The sequence below is a fragment of the Ornithorhynchus anatinus genome, chromosome X1, assembly GCF_004115215.2.
Source record: "Ornithorhynchus anatinus isolate Pmale09 chromosome X1, mOrnAna1.pri.v4, whole genome shotgun sequence".
NCBI classification, from domain to species: Eukaryota; Metazoa; Chordata; class Mammalia; order Monotremata; family Ornithorhynchidae; genus Ornithorhynchus; species Ornithorhynchus anatinus.
The window spans coordinates 29,612,081-29,630,661 of NC_041749.1; the positions used below are offsets into that span (position 1 = coordinate 29,612,081).

The 18,581-nt window shown below is 39.9% G+C and overlaps 1 protein-coding gene across 5 annotated transcripts in view; it reads right to left on the bottom strand.

Moving 5' to 3' along the window:
* The window catches only part of SGCD (sarcoglycan delta), a 376,042-nt gene that overhangs the window by 78,682 nt on the left and 278,779 nt on the right, over window positions 1–18,581 (bottom strand). For all 5 annotated transcript variants that reach the window (XM_029051018.2, XM_007655307.3, XM_007655303.3 and 2 more), the window contains exon 5: window positions 17,245–17,364. In XM_029051018.2, coding sequence (XP_028906851.1) covers window positions 17,245–17,364 — 120 coding nt within the window. The remainder of the gene's footprint in view (window positions 1–17,244; window positions 17,365–18,581) is intronic.

Sequence of the window (18,581 nt, forward strand, 5' to 3'; positions counted from 1 at the left end):
CACGGCCAAACTGAAATCTCCTTTCCTGTATTCCTTAGTTCGTGATGGGAACAAGTGCCTATCTTCCATTTTAGCAGTAGGTGAGATTTGGTTCCTATGGTTTTCTGTGGAAATGTGGAGATGATTCTGGCCCTTAGATCAACTCAATAAACAACAATCATAATTACTACCGTACAGGCAAGGGCAGTGTGTATGGAACAGAAATCTTGTGGCTCAAGTGCATCTCTTTCAGAAGTGAAGAACTGTTGGTGGCAATGTCTACAGTGAATTTGATGTCATCAAGATGGATGAAATTTTTCAAATTAATTTACTACCCTCCACAGCCTCATGCCCTGCACAACTCTTACAGGGCCCTACCATTACTGGTAGGTGCTCCAGTGAAAAGAAAAATGATTTCATTTCCCTTCTTGGTTCCTCGTTGCTTATGAGCCTTTTACAACATGGAATTACAGAAAAGGTAATTCTGTAATTGTGTAAAGGTAATTGTGTCCAAGGTTTGGGATGCTTTTCTTTTTCAGGATGAAACAAAATGTATGATTACATTTATTATACTTAAGTATTTCACTTATTAAGACCATATGCTATGAATATTAATGAGGTTCTTTCCCATAGTTGATCCTTTAGTTGGAAACAGAAAAACTGCTTAGGAAATCCTGGATTTACCAATTGCTTGTTGTGTGACTCTGGGCAAGTCATTTAACTTCTTTGTGCCTTAATTCTCCTATTCTCTCTCCTACTTAGATTATGAGCCCCATGTGGGACAGGGACAGTGTCCAACCTAATTAATTTGCATCTCCCACAGCTCTTTGAGTACTGTCTGACACATAGCAAGTGCTTACCAAATACCATTAAAATAGTTAAGTGCAAGTGATAAAAAGTAGGAATAACTTTTTCAAAGGAGTTTCTGCAAAAAAAAAAAGGCTAGAGAACATTTTCACTGGCTTACTAATAATGAAAAAAGCAGGATGAACAATCAAAATTATAGTGGTAATTAGAGAACTGAGGTTTGAATGGAGGCTAGTTTCATGAAGACTCAAGGGGCACTACAGAGTGGAATGATATTGATTGCAATCTTGAAATTTTACAGAGGGAAGTTGCATGCTCAGTTGTTCAAAGACAACAAATTAAAGCTCTGTAGGGTATGTATGGAGGCAAAATAAGGAACCATCTGAATGTAATCAACAGACCTGGTGACCAGAGGAGAGGGGAAATGCAAGAAGAGATGCAGTTGGAAGAAGGCAATGGCAAAGGGAATGCAAGATTAGGTGAGCTTCTGTGGGGAAAGGTGGCAGAGAAGAGTAGAGGGAGGGCCAGCATGGTGAAGGTGGAGAGAGAGAGAGAGAGAGAGAGAAAGGGACACAGAGAAAGAGTGTGTGTGTGTGTGTGTGTGTGCGTGGTGGGGAGAGGTAAGTGTGAAGAGCTTTGCTCCTCTTCCAGTTGCTGCTCCTTCCACCACTGAATGTAATCTGTAGCTGCCCTTTCTCTAGCAACCTTTGCCAACCATGGCACAAAGGGCATGTTCAGAAGCCTTCATGGACAGTAGTCCAGATGTGAGCAGGGAATGGGTCTACCAACTCTGTTGTATTGTACGTTCCCAAGTGCTTAATACAGTGCTCTGCACACAGTAAGTACTCAATAAACTCCACTGATGAGGAGGAAGAGGAGGGAAGCATCATGATTTTATACAATGGCAAATCCTTGGCATTTGTTTTATTTTGAGCTCCCCTCATGACGCTGCCCAGCAGTTGGTTACTCAGTGGTCAGAGCCAAAGTCAGACAAACATAAACAGGTTCTCTCAAATGCCTTGTCTTTTGTTACATGCAAAACATATTTGGATACCCTTCTACCCTTTCTTTTAGTTTAACAATGAAAACAGTATTTTTTTTCAAGCAACTCTTACGGGCCATCTTCAGGATTCTTCTAAAATGTACCCATATCACACAGAAACAACAGGCCTGAACAAATAAGCATATATTTGAAGCAGTGTGAAGCGTGGAGCAGTGTGAAGCAGCGTGGCTCAGTGGAATGAGCCCGGGCTTGGGAGTCAGAGGTCATGGGTTCGAATCCTGGTTCTGCCACATGTCAGCTGTGTGACTGTGGGCAAGTCACTTAACTTCTCTGTGCCTCAGTTCCCTCATCTATAAAATGGGGATTTAAGACCGTGAGCCTCATGGGGGACAACCTGATTACCCTGTATCTACCCCAGTGCTTAGAACGGTGCTCTGCACATAGTAAGAGCTTAACAAATACCAACATTATTATTTTCCAAGGAGAATGTTTTAAGATATTGAAGCCATTCTATTTTAAAGAAAAAAATGCCAGTACTTTAAAATTTGATTTCAATGTTTGCTAAGTGTACAGAATGCTTCTTTGTCAATGTGTGTGACATTTAATCAATACTAATCCTATGCCAGTTGATTCTACTCTTTTCTTAAAGAGGATTATAGTACACAATCTAAATATATATTTCATCTGGGGCTGTAAATCTATACACTTTTACTTAAATGCATTAGCTTTTTTTTTTTTTTAAGACACAGGGAAAAAAATAAAGATTAAACCCCCTAGTTCTTAAAAACCTCTTCCTGGCCCATAAGAAAATTGATTTCCCTTAAAATATAGCAATGAATAAGTTCAAGTACTTCACTATTTTATAGTCGGTCACATGTCCTAAATTCTGTCAAGAGAAAAATTCAGATTTTATAGAGCAAAGTTTATTTTATCCCTGGGTCAAGCTGAATCTGGAAAATCCCAGAGAAATGAAGCAGCTTTAAAAATCATAATAATAATAGCAATAATAGTATTTGTTAAATGTTTACTATGTGCCAAGCACTGTTCTAAGCGCTGGAGTAGATACAAGGAAACCAGGTTGGATACAGTCCCTGTCCCTCATGGTGCTCACAGTCTTAATCCCCATTTTGCAGATAAGGTAACTGAGGCACAGAGAAATGAAGTGACCAAGGTCACACAGAAGACAATTGGAAGATTCAGGATTAGAACCCACATCCTCTGACTCCCAAGGCTGTGCTTAATCCTTTTAGGGATGAACCAGGAGCATGAATCCACACTTCAGTGGGCTTTCTGGTGACTCTGGGAGATCCTGAAATCAACTGGACTCTCGGATTCAGCTGAGGACTCCACACCTTTCATTCATTCATTCAAATGTATTCCTTGAGCACTAACTGTGTGCACAGCACTGTACTAAATGCTTGGGAAAGTACAAGACAACAATAAACAGACATGAATCCCGCTCAAAATGAATTTACAGTCTAGAGGGGGTGACAGACATCTTTAGCACTGCCTTTGTCTTCCCAGGCTTGCGTTTAAGGCGCAGCAAGATACACAGGGTGGGGCATTCACTTTGTTTCCTCTCTTCAATATCAGGTTTCCAAAACAGTGTGGGTGGAAAACCTTTAGTTTTAAAAAAGTCTTGTCACTGCATTGCACCAGCTCCTCTACTTTACCAATATGCCAAAGGATGATAATACTAGGCTGTTTAACAAAGTGAGCCAACCTGCTTTGGTACATCTGGTGGTATTGTTTGAATGAAAAGAAGAGCTACTGCTACCCAAAATCTGCTGAATTTCTGACCTGGAGTTTCATTCTGTTCCAATGTACAGAAGGGTGGATAATCAGCAGGGCTGGCATTAATCCTCATGTCAGGGCATCCTTCCAAAGTAGGACTACTTTCATTTTTCCACTGTAGTGATCATAATGTTGTTTTGTTATTTATCGGTTTGCTTAATCCCTAATTCCTTGCTGAAATCCATGAATCTCACGAGGACTTAGTCTTGAAAATTCTACTATATTATTGCACCGGAGGGCAGAAAAAACATATTGTGATGTTTCCCTTGCTATGCTTAATTTTATATGCATTTCTTTAGCTATGGTAGCTTACTTTCTCTTCATTTAATAAATGAAAAAAAAGTTTTATTGCTGCTAGAACTTTTTTTATAAAAAACAGAAGATATCTCAAACTGAATATGTACAAAAAAGGAACTCCTTACCTTCATAACCAAACCCTCTCCTCCCCATGTCTTTTTTTAAAATGGTATTTGTTAAGTGCTTACTATGTGCCAGACACTATACTAAGCGCTGTGGTAGGTACAAAGTAATCAGGTTGGACACATTTCCATCCTGCCTGGGGCTCACAGCCTTAATCCCCATTTTACAAGCGGAGGTAATTAAGGCACAGAGAAGTGAAGTGACTTATCCTAGGTCACGCAGCAGACAAGTGGCTGAGCTGGGATTAGAACCAGGTCCATCTGACTCCCAGACCTGTGCTCTATCCTCTAGGTCATGCTGTCTCTTTGCCATCCCTGCCATTATCCTCCCTGTCTTACAAGTCAGTAACCTTGGCATTTTCTTCTAATTATCTCTCTAATTCAATCTATATATTCAATCTGTCACCAAATCCTGTCAGTTAAACCTTCACATCATCCTCTCCAACCAAACTTCCATTATCCTGATCCAAGCATTTATCATACCTCCCCCATGACTTGTATCAAGTTCCTAGCTCCCCTTCCACCCTCCTATCCCTCTCCAGTCCAGTCTACTTCATTCATTCAATCATATTTATTGAGCACTTACTGTGTGCAGAGCACTGTACTAAGCACATTGAGGCACAGATCTTTTTTTATAAAAATATTCAGTTCACATCTCCCTGCTCAAGAAAATCCAGTGGTTGCCCATCCACATCCACATCAAATAGAAACTCCTCACCTTTGGCTTTTAAGTATTCAGTCAGCTCACCTCATCCTTGTTTAACTTCACTGATTTCCCAAATACTACCCAGCTCACATATTTCACTTTAACTCCTACCTACTCAGTGTATCTCAATCACATCTAACTTGGGAGAGTACAACAAAAGCAAGACCAGTCCACTTGGTCCATTTTGGGGAATGTTGTTAGAAAATTACATTGAAACATTGAGTGAGAGTTTGACAGCAAACCTATTTGAGAAGGTTTATTAAATTTGTATTTTGATCTTTTTTCTAACATTCATAGTGGCTATGGTTTGTAGTAAGGATTAGGTTTGCGTTTCATTCTGTTGCTGATATCGAAACATTAAAAAATCAAATAATCTCTTTTCTCAGTTTAACACTATTATGTATTATACTAAAACCATTTATCTGCTCAAAATACAATTAGGTCAGAGGACTACATCTCCGTTCAGAGTGGGCACTCAATAAATATTTGATCAAACAAACAATAGTTTACTGACCACTGTGTATAAAGCCCGGGGAAGAGCAAAATAGAGATAGAATACATAATAATGAAAATAAAATAAAATGGGAAGCAGCATGGCTCAGTGGAAAGAGCCTGGGTTTCGGAGTCAGAGGTCATGGGTTCGAACCCCGGCTCTGCCACTTGTCAGCTGTATGACTGTGGGCAAGTCACTTCACTTCTCTGTGCCTCAGTCACCTCATCTGTAAAATGGGGATTAAAGACTGTGAGCCTCACATGGGACAATCTGATTACCCTGTATCTACCCCAGCACTTAGAACAGTGCTCTGCACATAGTAAGCACTTAACAAATACCAACATTATTATTAATAATGATGATAATAACAAAAATACTTATTAAGAGTTTCCAATGTGTCAAGCACTGTTCTAAACACTGGGGCAGAGAGAATTTTATCAAACTGGACACAGTCCTTGTCCACATGGGCTCAGAGTCTAAGTAGGACTGTGAAGTTAAGTGACTTGTCCAAGGTCACCCAGCAGGCAAATGGAGGAGCTGGGATTAGAACCCAGGTCCTCTAACTCCCAGGCCTGAACTCTTTCCATTAGGCCACACTGCTTCTTGTGCTTGTCCACATGGAGCTCACTTATGTTGAGAACAGCAGCAAAAAGTCACAAGGGAATGATCCATTTTGGATTCAGGAAATAATTGCACTACATGAATGTGAAACACCTTGCTGCAGAGTCATGTCATCCCACAAAAAACTTTAGAAGAAAGGAATTCATTCAAAATAGCTAACCTAAGCTTCTGGGCTTGAATGGTACTGAGCTGGATGGAAAGAGAAAAAGGCAGGAAAGTAGGATTTAGAGAGTTAATCAGTACTCTCCCACATCTTTATAAACCAACATCCAACTTTCAGCCCTCAGGGTGATTCAATGAAGACAGCTCTTTGAATGGCCTCAAAACCCTGGATTTGATCCCTTCCTTAGCTTTCCCCTGCACTTAAACAAGAACTGCTATGGTCAGATTCCCTTGATTATCAGACGGTTATTTCAAAGGATCTCTTTCAAGAAATTCTGCACACCAAAATCATTTTTGACTCATCCTGGTTACGAACAAAGTCATATACTTCAGAGGGGTAAGGGATATGTGATTTCTTTTGGATTAGAGAATCACCCTTTTTAACATTTTTTTTCCTCCAGTGTTTAAAAAATTCCATGATCCTATGCCTTTGGGATATTCATAAATAAAGAAAAACTCATTATTTATCTTTGGATTAAGTTCAGGCAAAATGTCCTAAAATTTAAAGGAGTGAAAATAGTTCATGGAGATAACTAGATGTCTGGGATGCTTCAAGGCGGGTGAGCCAGTATAAGAAGAAAATGTTATTCCATCGAACTTTCACAAAACTCAACACCTGGAATCGAATCTTTGCTGAAGTTCACTTCATGCGTTGGTGTACAATCTAAAGGTTTGAACAACAAACCCATCCCATGGTCCCTGAGGGCACAGGGAAAATTCCTATAGCAGCTCTTTGATTCTCAGTGAGGCCCTCTTTTTGAAATAATAATGTTGGTATTTCTTAAGTGCTTACTATGTGCAGAGCACTGTTCTAAGCGCTGGGGTAGATACAGGGTGATCAGGTTGTCCCACGTGGGGCTCACAGTTTTTTAATCCCCATTTTACAGATGAGGTAACTGAGCCACAGAGTTAAGTGACTTGCCCACAGACACGCAGCTGGCAAGTGGCAGATCCAGAATTCAAACCCATGACCTTTGACTCCCAAGCCCGGGCTCTTTCCACTGAGCCACGCTGCTTCTCTAATGCTTCCTGAAAGCATTTAGGACCCTGACCTAAACACTTACTCCTGTGGGAGATACCCATCTTCCTCTCCTCAGTGTTACTGGGAAAAGTACTGATGAGTTTCAGTTTAAAATAACAAGAATTCCTTCAGGACACTCCAAAGGAAAAAACCATTTCAAATGCTTGAGTGCCCTATTCAGCTGGGTGAATATTTTTCAAACACCGTTGATAGTAACATTATTTAATATTTGGTAAATTCCCATAAAAGCAAGGGCCTACCCATTCCATTCCTAGCTTGGCCAGTGACTAGCGAGTGAAAGACAATCTGCTACAAATCAAAACTCACCCATGTTGGGCAGCAGCGGCATGGGAGAGAGTCAAAGGCAGAGACTCAAGTTTACTGCGTGGAAGGAGGCAAATGGTAAACCTCTTCCATATTTTTACCAAAAAAACTCTATGGATCCACTCCTAGAATGACTGCAGATGAAGAGCGGGACGTTCTGGGAGAGGTGTGTCCGTGGTGTTGCTATGGGTTGGAAATGACTCAACAGCATAAGACAAGACAAATCCTCATAAACCACAGTCTGCATGGGGCAAGATGTGTTTTGTGAAAGGAAAATAGTTAGTGGAAAATAGTTTTTGTTTTCTAATTTGCATAGGGAGCAACTAATATAGTCAGCCCTAGATACCCTGACAATAGCACATCCCTGGATTATTAGGAAAAAAAGGTTCTATGTAAATTCAAGGGAATAGCAAAACAGACTCCAAGAGGACAGTTAAGCTGGCGGCAGAGGCCCGACTTCCGGGCATCAGCTGCCAATCAGCCCAGTTTCTGAACCAATCATGGAGAACACACAAACGTGTTCTCAGGGCCAAAAATCTCATGAATACACAACAAGAGATTGTGAGCCTGGTTGCAAAGGATTAGGTACACTGTTTACCAATTCTCCTTTTGTCTGAGTGAAAAAGAAGCCATGTGGAGTTGTAACATTAATAAATAAGTGGTTTGGGGATTTTTCTTTTTGGAACAAAGTGTTGATTTTTGTCCTGCTCTGATTTACCCAGAAACATTTCTTCTCTGTTACCATAACTTTATATTTGCCAAGGACAAAACAATAGACAGCAACTATGTTTTGCACACTGATCTGATCCTAAAGGTATAGCTGTTCTAGTGAATGAATCTCAAGGGGACAGAAGGAAATATGATATGACATGACAAAAGAGCATCTGAGATTTTGAGAGGTAAGCCGCCTGAACGTTAAGTCCCTGAACTTCCATGCGTTTGATGCTCTAAATGTTTCTGCACTCCAGAAAATATTGCACTCATTTTGAGGACATTTTATGGTTCTGCTTCAGGTAAGTTTTTCTGAATTTTTTTTTAGGACAAATAAGGCCCCTGAATGGCAATGGTAAAGGAAATGCAATGGAAACCAAATCTGTATTTTACTCTCTCTGCACTGGCCATTTTAATATTTTCTGTTCCATGTTGCACTGAGAAAAGTCCCAATCCTTCATCTAGGAAGCTGTCTATCTGGTGAAGTTTTGTTGTATTTCCCCTGGCAGAAACAACAGAGCAATTCAAGAAAATATGTTCAAACCCAGCTTCAAAACATCAGCTCTGTCTGCCAGTTTTGAGGAATATTTCTCACATAGAACTGACCTCTACAACATGCTGCATCTTTCCATACTTCCAGGACATGACTACATTGCCATCATTATCAAATTACATTTTCCGATCATCTACTGTATATTTCGGACTACAGTAACAGTGTATTTCGGACTACAGTAACAAGTAACAAGATAACCTGGGACTGCCCTCAAGGAGTTCACTATCTTAATGGGAGACAAGGTGGGTTAACAAGGCATGCTCCAGTCGACTAATTAGCAGACATTAGTGCAATTAATGTATTTTACAGAAATTTACCCACACCAAGTTCCAAACAAATGCTTATTTTTAGTAGTGCTGGTCTCACCTCCCCAACTTCACTTCTCATTTCTTCCTTTTCTCTTCCCTTATCACTTCAGAGCCAGAATATTTGCCTTTTGAAGCTAAAATCTTCACCAGAATCTTAATACCCTGCCAAATGCCATCAGAGGGCGTAAAAGAGAAATAATTGCCTTTGAACTTCAGTCAATTTCCACCTAATAACTCACTTTTGAATCCCTAAAGTCATCTGCTTGGACTGGTTGTCTATACATTCATTCATTCAATAGTATTTATTGAGCGCTTACTATGTGCAGAGCACTGTACTAAGCGCTTGGGATGAACAAGTCGGCAACAGACAGAGACAGTCCCTGCCGTTTGACGGGCTTACAGTCTAATCGATAACTCACAGATAAAGTGAGTTATTCATTAATAGTGGAAAGATACTCACTTTAAAACACCAGGCGGTGGAACGTAGAAAGGGAATGAAGTGTCTTGGAAATTAGTTCCCTGACCTGAGAGAGATCTGGCCTTAAAGACACGAATGGAAATCTTGAGAAAAATAAACTTTTCCTTCAATTCTGGCTGTAAAAATACTCTCAATTGCATGTCCAATGTTTGAAACTTGGAACAGTTACCAATAACCAATTCGCTAGATAAATATGAAGTTTAGAGGAAAAATCATTTTCTCTGGCAGCTGAAATGTTTTTTACAGCCAAACAAGGAAAACAGATTACCTTTCTCCATGGTTTATAGGCATGCTGCATATTGATTTCACATTGTCTTCTTCTTTTGTTTTGCTGAATGTGATCTTTACCACATCATCATGATACAAAGAAAGTACTTACAGAAGTGTTTTGACCTCTGACAAGCTTCTTATAGAGTAACTTAGAAAAACAAAGCATTGCATTCTAAACTCAGCTTTCTTGTTGCAGTACCTAAAGCCTGAACTCCAGTTTTCCAATTTACAGCTTCCTCCTACTTCCCTGTTGTCCTTCTGAACATTTTTTTTTGAATTGTCAATAACTGAACAGACTGTCTACAATAGACTTTTCATGTCAAATATAATGAATTATGTAGACAGGCTTGCTCTGGCTGGGCATCATATTGGCTGCAATTAGAGAATGGAAAGAGCACGGGGCTGGGAGTTGGATGACCTGGGTTGTCATCCCAGCTCTGCCACTGGCCCACTGGTTGGCCTTGGGCTAGTTACTTACTTTCTCTATGCTTCAGATTCCTCATCTGTAATAATGGGGATTCAATACCTGTTTTCCCTCTCCCTTAGACTGTAGACCCCATATGGGATGGGGGCTATGTCCGACCTCATAATCTCATATCTATCTCAGTGTTCAGTACAGTGCTTGGCACATAGCACTTAATGAATGCCGCAATTATTTTTTTATCATTATTGGCTGCATCTGCCATTTTGCCGGCATTGTTGGGAATGGGCATATGGCCCTCCATCTAACTTCTCTCTATTTGCTCAGTTTATTTGTTTTCCCTTAACATTGGAATTTCTCACAAAACTCAGTATTAGAGACATTTAAATAATGCACTCTTATCCAGTTAATTTGCATTTTGGGAAAAACAACACCCACTCACACACATACCCCTGTGGTCAAAATTACTTCCGAATGGGTTTCAGCACTCACTTCCCTGCTTATGGTTTGCCTTGTAGATTTCAAAAACTATTTCAATCTTCAACTTCATTTCTTTTTGTTCTCAGCCAAATTCTGGGAAAAGCAATCAAACAAGTGGAATGCCATGATAGGAGGAATAATTTGACCAAGGCATTGGTTATAATTCAATAACTAGAACCACTTCTCAAAAGATCAGCATTGCCTAAAAGAAGCGGGGATTACCCTAGGCAGAGAGGCATGTATCAATCACTGGTATGCCCTGAACACTTATGGTGTGCAGAGCACTGAACTAAGCACTTGGGAAAGGATAAAACAGTAGAATGGGAAGACATGACCCCTGATCTCAAGGAGTTTACAAAATGTCTTTAATCTGACTTTTAAGATCAGGTTGGTGTGCCTCGTGTCAAAGAAAATTTAACCCTCATTAAACTAGGGTAGTGTAGAAGCAATTTATCATGGGCTTGGCCAATTTTCTTCTTTACAATCATCTCCTTAAATTCCCTGTGTCAGTAGAGATTGTCCCTGGGACACAAACTGCCATTTTCCAAGGCCTCTACTACTGTCTACTGGGTTATATAGTAAGACAATATTGCAGAAGCAAAGTTGCCAGTGCAATAAATGAGAAGCTGCAAAGGTGATGACATGATACTGGAAAAAAATCCCAACATTGATGGAAGCCTGAAGGAACATGAGATCTAAAGCTGCCCTGTTTGGAAATGTTCATTTCTTTATATGCGGCAAGGAGAATGGTTTGAAAATAAACACTTTAAATGACTCCCCCAAATGGGTGCAAATATTCTGCATGTTGCAGTGAACTGATCTATAAAATGAAAGTGAATCCATTCATATGGCTCCTGGTCAACCTAGTCCAACATACCAAGCAGTGGCAGCTCCTAAATTAAGTCTGAAACCTATCACAGTCCTGCCACGCGTCTCCCTGACTGAGCCAATACTGGACTTGCTGAAAACAGTTGCAAAGGCAAAGCTATTGAGACAGCTGGGGGAGTTTACATAAAGGCATTCATTCATTCCCCTCATATTAAATGTTATCTTCCTACTGTCTGCTCAAATGGAAAAGCACAGAAAATGTCTTTCTCCCACTGCCTCAAATTGGAGCAGTGCAGTGTGAAGGCATGTAGGGAAGGGGAACAAAGAGGAGTCTACAGAGCTGGCATTGTTAAAACTGAGTTTAAATCAGGGTGGAGAAGTAGGAGAGGGCAAATTCCCACACAAAATTGCCTTCCCTTTTGGGAAAAAGGAGAGTTAATGATGCTTCTCTCCTTTAAAAAAGGGGGAAAAAAAATCACTAAAGCACCATCTTGTAGTGTTCTTTGCCTTAAGCACATAAGGCTAGTTTTGCTAATGGGCTGCCTGTGCCTGGGGTATTTTTTCTAGGTTTACCATCTTTCTGCATTATTTGTAGGCAACTTGTCTTTAAGCTTGTAATAAATTATTCTTGTAAATAATAAAGCTGATGCTTGCCTTAGGAATGAAGTACCATAGAGGAAAAACAACATCTTGCAATTATTCTCAAGCATCTGATGCCCCTTCAGACTAGACCCATTAAAGACCAACGGAAAGAACAAGTTTAGCAAAGAAAAAAGCGCTGATTCAATTCTGATATTCAGGTTTCAGAAGGTAATGATGTTACTAATTTGATTTACTGTAACCGCAGTCTTTCATTTACAAAGAGGACTTTTTAGATTTCTCATTCCTGCTTCAAGTAGCTGCAAGACAAGTGGAAAAACACAACACACTTTAATTCAGTTTCCTATCTCCCTTCTATTAAATCATAAAATAAAACTTGAATTTGCAGCCAGAGGTTAAGACTGTGTGAATATCTCCCTAAAGAAAAAACAAAACAACTCACCTTTAATTCTAAATATTCAACAGTGCACAGTGGTGAGGAGTTTCACCAATACCTAACTTTAATAGTTAGATAGTAAAATCCTTGAGGGCAGAGATCATGTCTACTATTTCCACTGCTACTCTATTTGACACTCCCTATCACACAGTACAGTGCTCGGTACACAGAGGGCACTCAATAAATACTATTGATTAACTGATTGATTTAAATGTAATTTATGAAGAGAGAGTAGTTATTTTTTGGAAAGCTGCTGCATCACCCAAGAGAGTCCTAAGTTAAAAATCAGACATAGTTCTTGAAAGACTTATGTTAAATAATTTTATAATTAGAATTGTGGCATTTAAGGCTATATTTAAAATGAATCTGTAGAATAGAGTCAATTAATACTATTAATTTAATACTATTAAATTGATAGAAACATGCTTTATATTACTTTCCATCATAAACACTATCATTCTCTAACAAAATTACTAATTAACAGGGATCAGTATTATGATTCCCTGTTATTTTTCTTATAGTACTTATTGCTATTGTTATTGTCTGTCTCCCCTGATTAGACTGTAAGCCCGTCAAAGGGCAGGGACTGTCTCTATCTGTTACTGATTTGTACATTCCAAGTGCTTAGTACAGTGCTCTGCACATAGTAAGCGCTCAATAAATACTACTGAATGAATGAAAAGTACTTAAGTTGATTTGCAGGTTTTCTCTACATTTGCTTTATTACAGAAAACACAAAGGGAGATTATAGCACCAAATTATATTTCCACTTATTTGCTCTTGAATTGTTTACCCACTACCATTTCCTCCTCCACAGATACATTTTCATAGCTATCTCCTATAGATTTAGTACAAACCTAATGTGGTCAAAATGGTAACTTTGTACAACCCATTAGAATAATGCTCAAAAACCACCAAGACCCATCCATTTCCCACCATATCAAATGGAAACTCTTTTCCATTGGCTTCAAGACTCTCATATTTTTCCATATATTCCCTAGTATCACTACATCTTTTCTTGCTGGGTTAATTCTAGCCTTTTCATTATAAAGAATACTTTCAGGATAATAAATAGATTATCAGTATTTGAGATGTATTATAATAATAATTCTGGTATTTGTAAAGCACTTACTATGTGCCAGGCAATTTTTTGAATCCTATTTTCCTAAATACTATATGATAACATAAAAGGCATACAGACTTCCTAATGTATAGAGGATCTGAATATTCCCCCACAGAATGCCTTATCCTGTCCAGGGGTCAAAGCCATCAAGATGGCTTCCAATCTTACATTATAGATTTCAATGAGTTAGCAATGTCAAGTTGCAACCATGACAGTTCCATATGATGAACCTTGTCTGGGACTTTTCTTAACCAGTTTTGCAATTAACCTATAGACATTTGGGATTCCCCCTCTCACAAAGTAAACCACCATTTTCAGTATCAATATAGCATTGAGGAGTAACTGTGTGCACAACACTGTATTAAATGCTTGGGAAAATACAATACAATAAAGTTGGAGGACACATTCCCTGTCCATAGCAATCCTTCCTATCTAAAGATACTACTAATATGCCAAACTTTCCAGAAACAAGTACCAAATTGAGTTGGCTGAAACATAGCTTCAAATTTTACCCCAGTTTAAATGTGATAAACTTTGAATTTGAGGTGAATTCAGCTGGAAGCATACACAACAGTACACTCTATCTCTCACTACTTCTTTTTCCTAGGCTACTGACAGAAATTTTAAAAAGCAGTCTAAGGTTCATATCAGTGTACCTGAGCATATTGTTAGTCATGTAGAGTTAGAATTAGTCATCATGAGAAGAAGCATGGCCTAGAGAGCAGCAGCATGGGCTAGGAGGTAGAGCATGAGCCTGGGAGTCAGAAGGACCTGCGGCTCCACCTGGCTCCACCACTTGTCTGCGGTGTGACCTTGGGCAAGTCACTTCCCTTCTCTGTGCCTCAGTTACCTCATCTGTAAAATGGAGATTACGACTGTGAGCCCCATGTGGAACAAGGACTGTGCCCAATCAGATATGCTTGTATCTACACCAGTGTTTAGTACAGTGCCTGGCACATAGTAAGGACTTAAGAAATATCAAAATTATTATTATTATCTAGAACTACTCAAAAGTAGTAAGAAGTTGTTGTTTTCAAATATCATCACCTGCAAACAAAATCAATGATATTTAATGAGGACTTACTATATGCAGAGCAAAGTACTGAATACCTAGAAGACACAATCCTCATGCTCAATAATAAGTTCACAATCTAGCAGGAGAGACTAATACAAAATATATTATAGATAGGGTGAAGAAGAAGATGTGGATAAGTATGTTCTTAAATAGTAGCATATATAAGTAAATAGTAAGTGTTTATAGTGGCTGAGAGTACATTCAATCATATTTATTGAGCATTAACTGTGTGCAGAGTGCTGTACTAAGCACTTAACAGCAGAGGTTGCATAAAAGCATCGTGGCTCAGTGGAAAGAGCCTGGACTTGGGAATCAGAAGTCGTGGGTTCTAATTCCGGCTCCACCACTTGCCTGCTATGTGATTTTGGGTAAGTCACTTAACTTCTCTGTGCCTCAGTTACCTCGCCTGTAAAATGGGGATTAAGACTTTGAGCCCCACATGGGACAACCTGATTACCTTGTATCTCCCCCAGCAATTAGAACAGTGCTTGGCACATAGTAAGTGCTTAACAAATAGTGATAGTTGAGAGGATGTGTCTAGGGAGAAGAAACATTAATCAGGGCAGGTTTCATCATCATCACCATCAATGGTATTTATTGGGTTCTTACTATGTGCAGAGTACTATACCGAACAAAGCGCACACTACAACAGAGTTGGTAGAATGCGTCTACCATTCCCTGCCCACAACAAGTTTATAGTCTAGTGAGGGAGACAGATATTACTATAAATTTAAAATTTATACTATATAATTTACAGATAGGTACACAAGTGCCATGGGGTTAAAGGTGGGGCAAACATCAAATGTCCAAAGGTCACAGATCCAAGTGCATAAATGGTGCAGAAGAGAGAGGGAGCCGGGGAAAAGAGGGCTCAATTAGGGAAGACCTCTTGGAGGACATGTGACCTTAATAAAGCTTTCAAGTTGGGAAGAGTGTTGGTCCGGCATTTATGGAGGGGGAGGGTGTTACAGAATGGAGGGAGAATGTGGGCAAAGGGTCAGTGGTGAGATAGATGAGATCAGGGCACAGTGAGTAAGCTGACACAAGAGAAGCAAAATGTAGAGGCTGGGCTATATAATAGATCAGTATGATAAGGTAGTAAGGGGTGAGCTGATTGAGTGCTTTATAGCTAGTGGTCAGGAGTTTCTGTTTGATGTCCAGGTGGATGGACAATCAATGGAGGTTCTTAAGGAGTGAAGCAGTATAGCGTAGTGGATAGAGCAAGGGTCTGGGAGTCAGAAGGTAATGGGTTATAGTTCCAGCTCTGTCACTTGTCTGCTCTGTGACTTTGGGCAAGGCACTTCACTTTTCTGTGCCTCAGTTACCCCATCTGTAAAATGGGGATTGAAGTAGTGAGTCCCACATGGGACAGGGACTGTGTCCAACTGGATTTGCTTGTATCTTCCCCAGCATTTAATACAGTGCCTGGCACATAGTAAGCACCTAAATACCAGAATTATTATTATTATTATTAGGAGTGGGGAGACAAACTGAATTTTTTTAGAAAAATGATCTGGGCAGTGGAATGAAGCATGGACTAGAGTGGGAAGAGACAGGATGCAGGGAGGTCAGCAAGAAGGCAGATGCAGTAGTCAAGACAGGGAAGGATAAGAGGTAGATTAACACGGTAGCAGTTTGGATGGAGAGGAAAGAGTGGATTTTAGTAATGATGTGAAGGTAAAACAGAGAGGATTTGGTGACAGATTGAATATGTGGGTTGAATGAGAGAGATGAGTCGAAGATAATGCCAAGGTTATGGGGTTGTGAGATGGGGAGAATAGGGGATATCAGAATGGCTTCAAAGATGTGGAGAGCTGTGGCTTGGCAGATTTGAAGGGAGAGAGAGTTCCAGCTAGGCGGAAGAGAGTGAGCAAGGGTTTCGAAGAGGGAGAGATGAGCACTGTTATAAAAGTTGGGTTGGTTGCAATATAACCAGGTCAGAAACAGTCTCTGTTCCACGAGACTCATAGTCTAAGAGAAAGGAAGAGCAGTACCTTATCCCCATTTAACAGATGAAAAAACAGGCATAGGGAAGTAAAGTGACTTACCTAAGGTCACAGAGACAGGTGGCAGAGCTGGGCTTAGTTAAGATTGTACCTTACAGTGCCAGTCCTGCCTGCTGTGGGAACTCAGATGTCAGCCCATTAACTAGATTAACAACTGCAAATCAGGATCTTTCAGCTCCCATTCCCCTCTGGCCAGACAAGTCCGCCTTCCCATATGATCCCAGAATAACTCTTGTTCGAGTTATTCTGTTCATCTGTTCATCAGTTCAATGAGGGGATTGGGAGAGGGGGGGAAATAAGAGAGGAGAAGGAGTTCATGATGGGATAGTGGCCATAGATATGAACCCCAAAAGAGGCTGTTGTCTCAAAACCTGGCTAGCCGGGGTCTCATCTCACTGTATTGTATCTACCTCAGTGCTTAGCCCAGAGTAACTGTGTAACAAATAACATAATTATTACTTTTATTCTCCCTCTTCCTCCTCCTCTTCCTCCTTATTGTGGGCTAAGCTCTTTATTTAGGGTTCCAATTTCCTACACCAAACGCAAGCCTTCTATGAGTATTTTTCTTTCCTTTATAAAATGTAAAGCAAAACCACACCATTTCAAATTTGTTAAGGATTATTTACCTAAAACTCTCAATCTTTCTGCTCCTACCACGACTTCGTTATCATCGGCAGAAAACAGCAATTTTCCAGAGACAGTCTTCACCTCGAACTTTTTGCTATAGGCTTCTATTGCTTTTGGACCTATAGGAGGAAGAGAAACACCATTTAAATATTTGGTAAATTGAATTTCTCATGAAAGAGGCTGAGCAATTACGATTTAATACACCATTGTCAATTGCACTGTCATATATCTCTCCCCGAACCCAGGACAGTGGCTTGACACATAGTAAGCCCTTCTTAAACACCGACATTGTTACTTAACAATAACTTAGTTTCATTGCCAAGTACATTTCTGATAGTGAAGCCTCAGCGATTTGGTGATCTGGATGAATAATTTTCGTCACTGAAGATAAAAAGCAAAACACTTTCTCTTTTATATACATTGTACCCATTTTGTCACCTTAGACTGTCAAAACACTGAGGACACGGATTATCTTTCAAATCTTTTGTACTCTCCCAAGTGCATACTATAATGCCCGACACACTCCACGTGCTCAATAAATGCTATTGTTTGATTCTTTCTGATGGCAGAGGAATGGACTGGATGACTTGTCCAGCTCCTTTCCTGGTTGAAAATGAGATAAATGTGAAAGGGGTTTTAACACTTTCAGGCCATAACGGAATTATTTGGTGAATGATAGTGCGGCAATTACATGAATTGTACTCCAAAGCTTGAGTGTATTAATTCAGCTTCCAAAGGGGGAATAACTAGCATTCAAGAAAACAGAACTTAGTTTTAGTTAGCAGTGAATCAGATTTGCCCAGTGCCTGAGCTACATTTTCTTCAGAGGAAATATTGTTGTGTTCCACAGTGTCACATGTGCTTTCCCATATATATGTTAAATGGGTTTAAAATACCTATTCAATCTCTCTCTTTGACTGCGAGCCTCATGTGGGATGGGAATTGTGTCTGATCTGCTTATATTACAACTACCCTGCCTCTTGGGTCAGTGCTCATCCTTCCCTCCTTGAAACCCTTGGTCGCTCTAGTCCTCCTATGGGGAACTCCTTCCCCTTTCAAATCTGCGAGACCACAGTTCTCCTGATCTTTGAAGCCCTTCTGATAATCTCTGATCCTCCAAGAGACCTTCCGTGATTAATGTTTCTTCTTCCCAGACATGTCCTTCCAAGGATTTCTGGTACAGGTCAACCAAAATCTCCATGGCAACTATGAGCCAATTACCACTGCGGGATTCTCTAATGCAGGCAGCACGTTGGCCAATGATGCAACAATAAAGTAGAAAATCAAATCAAGAAGGCCAAGACATACTTTGGGGAAACTGTTCAATGTAGTGTGG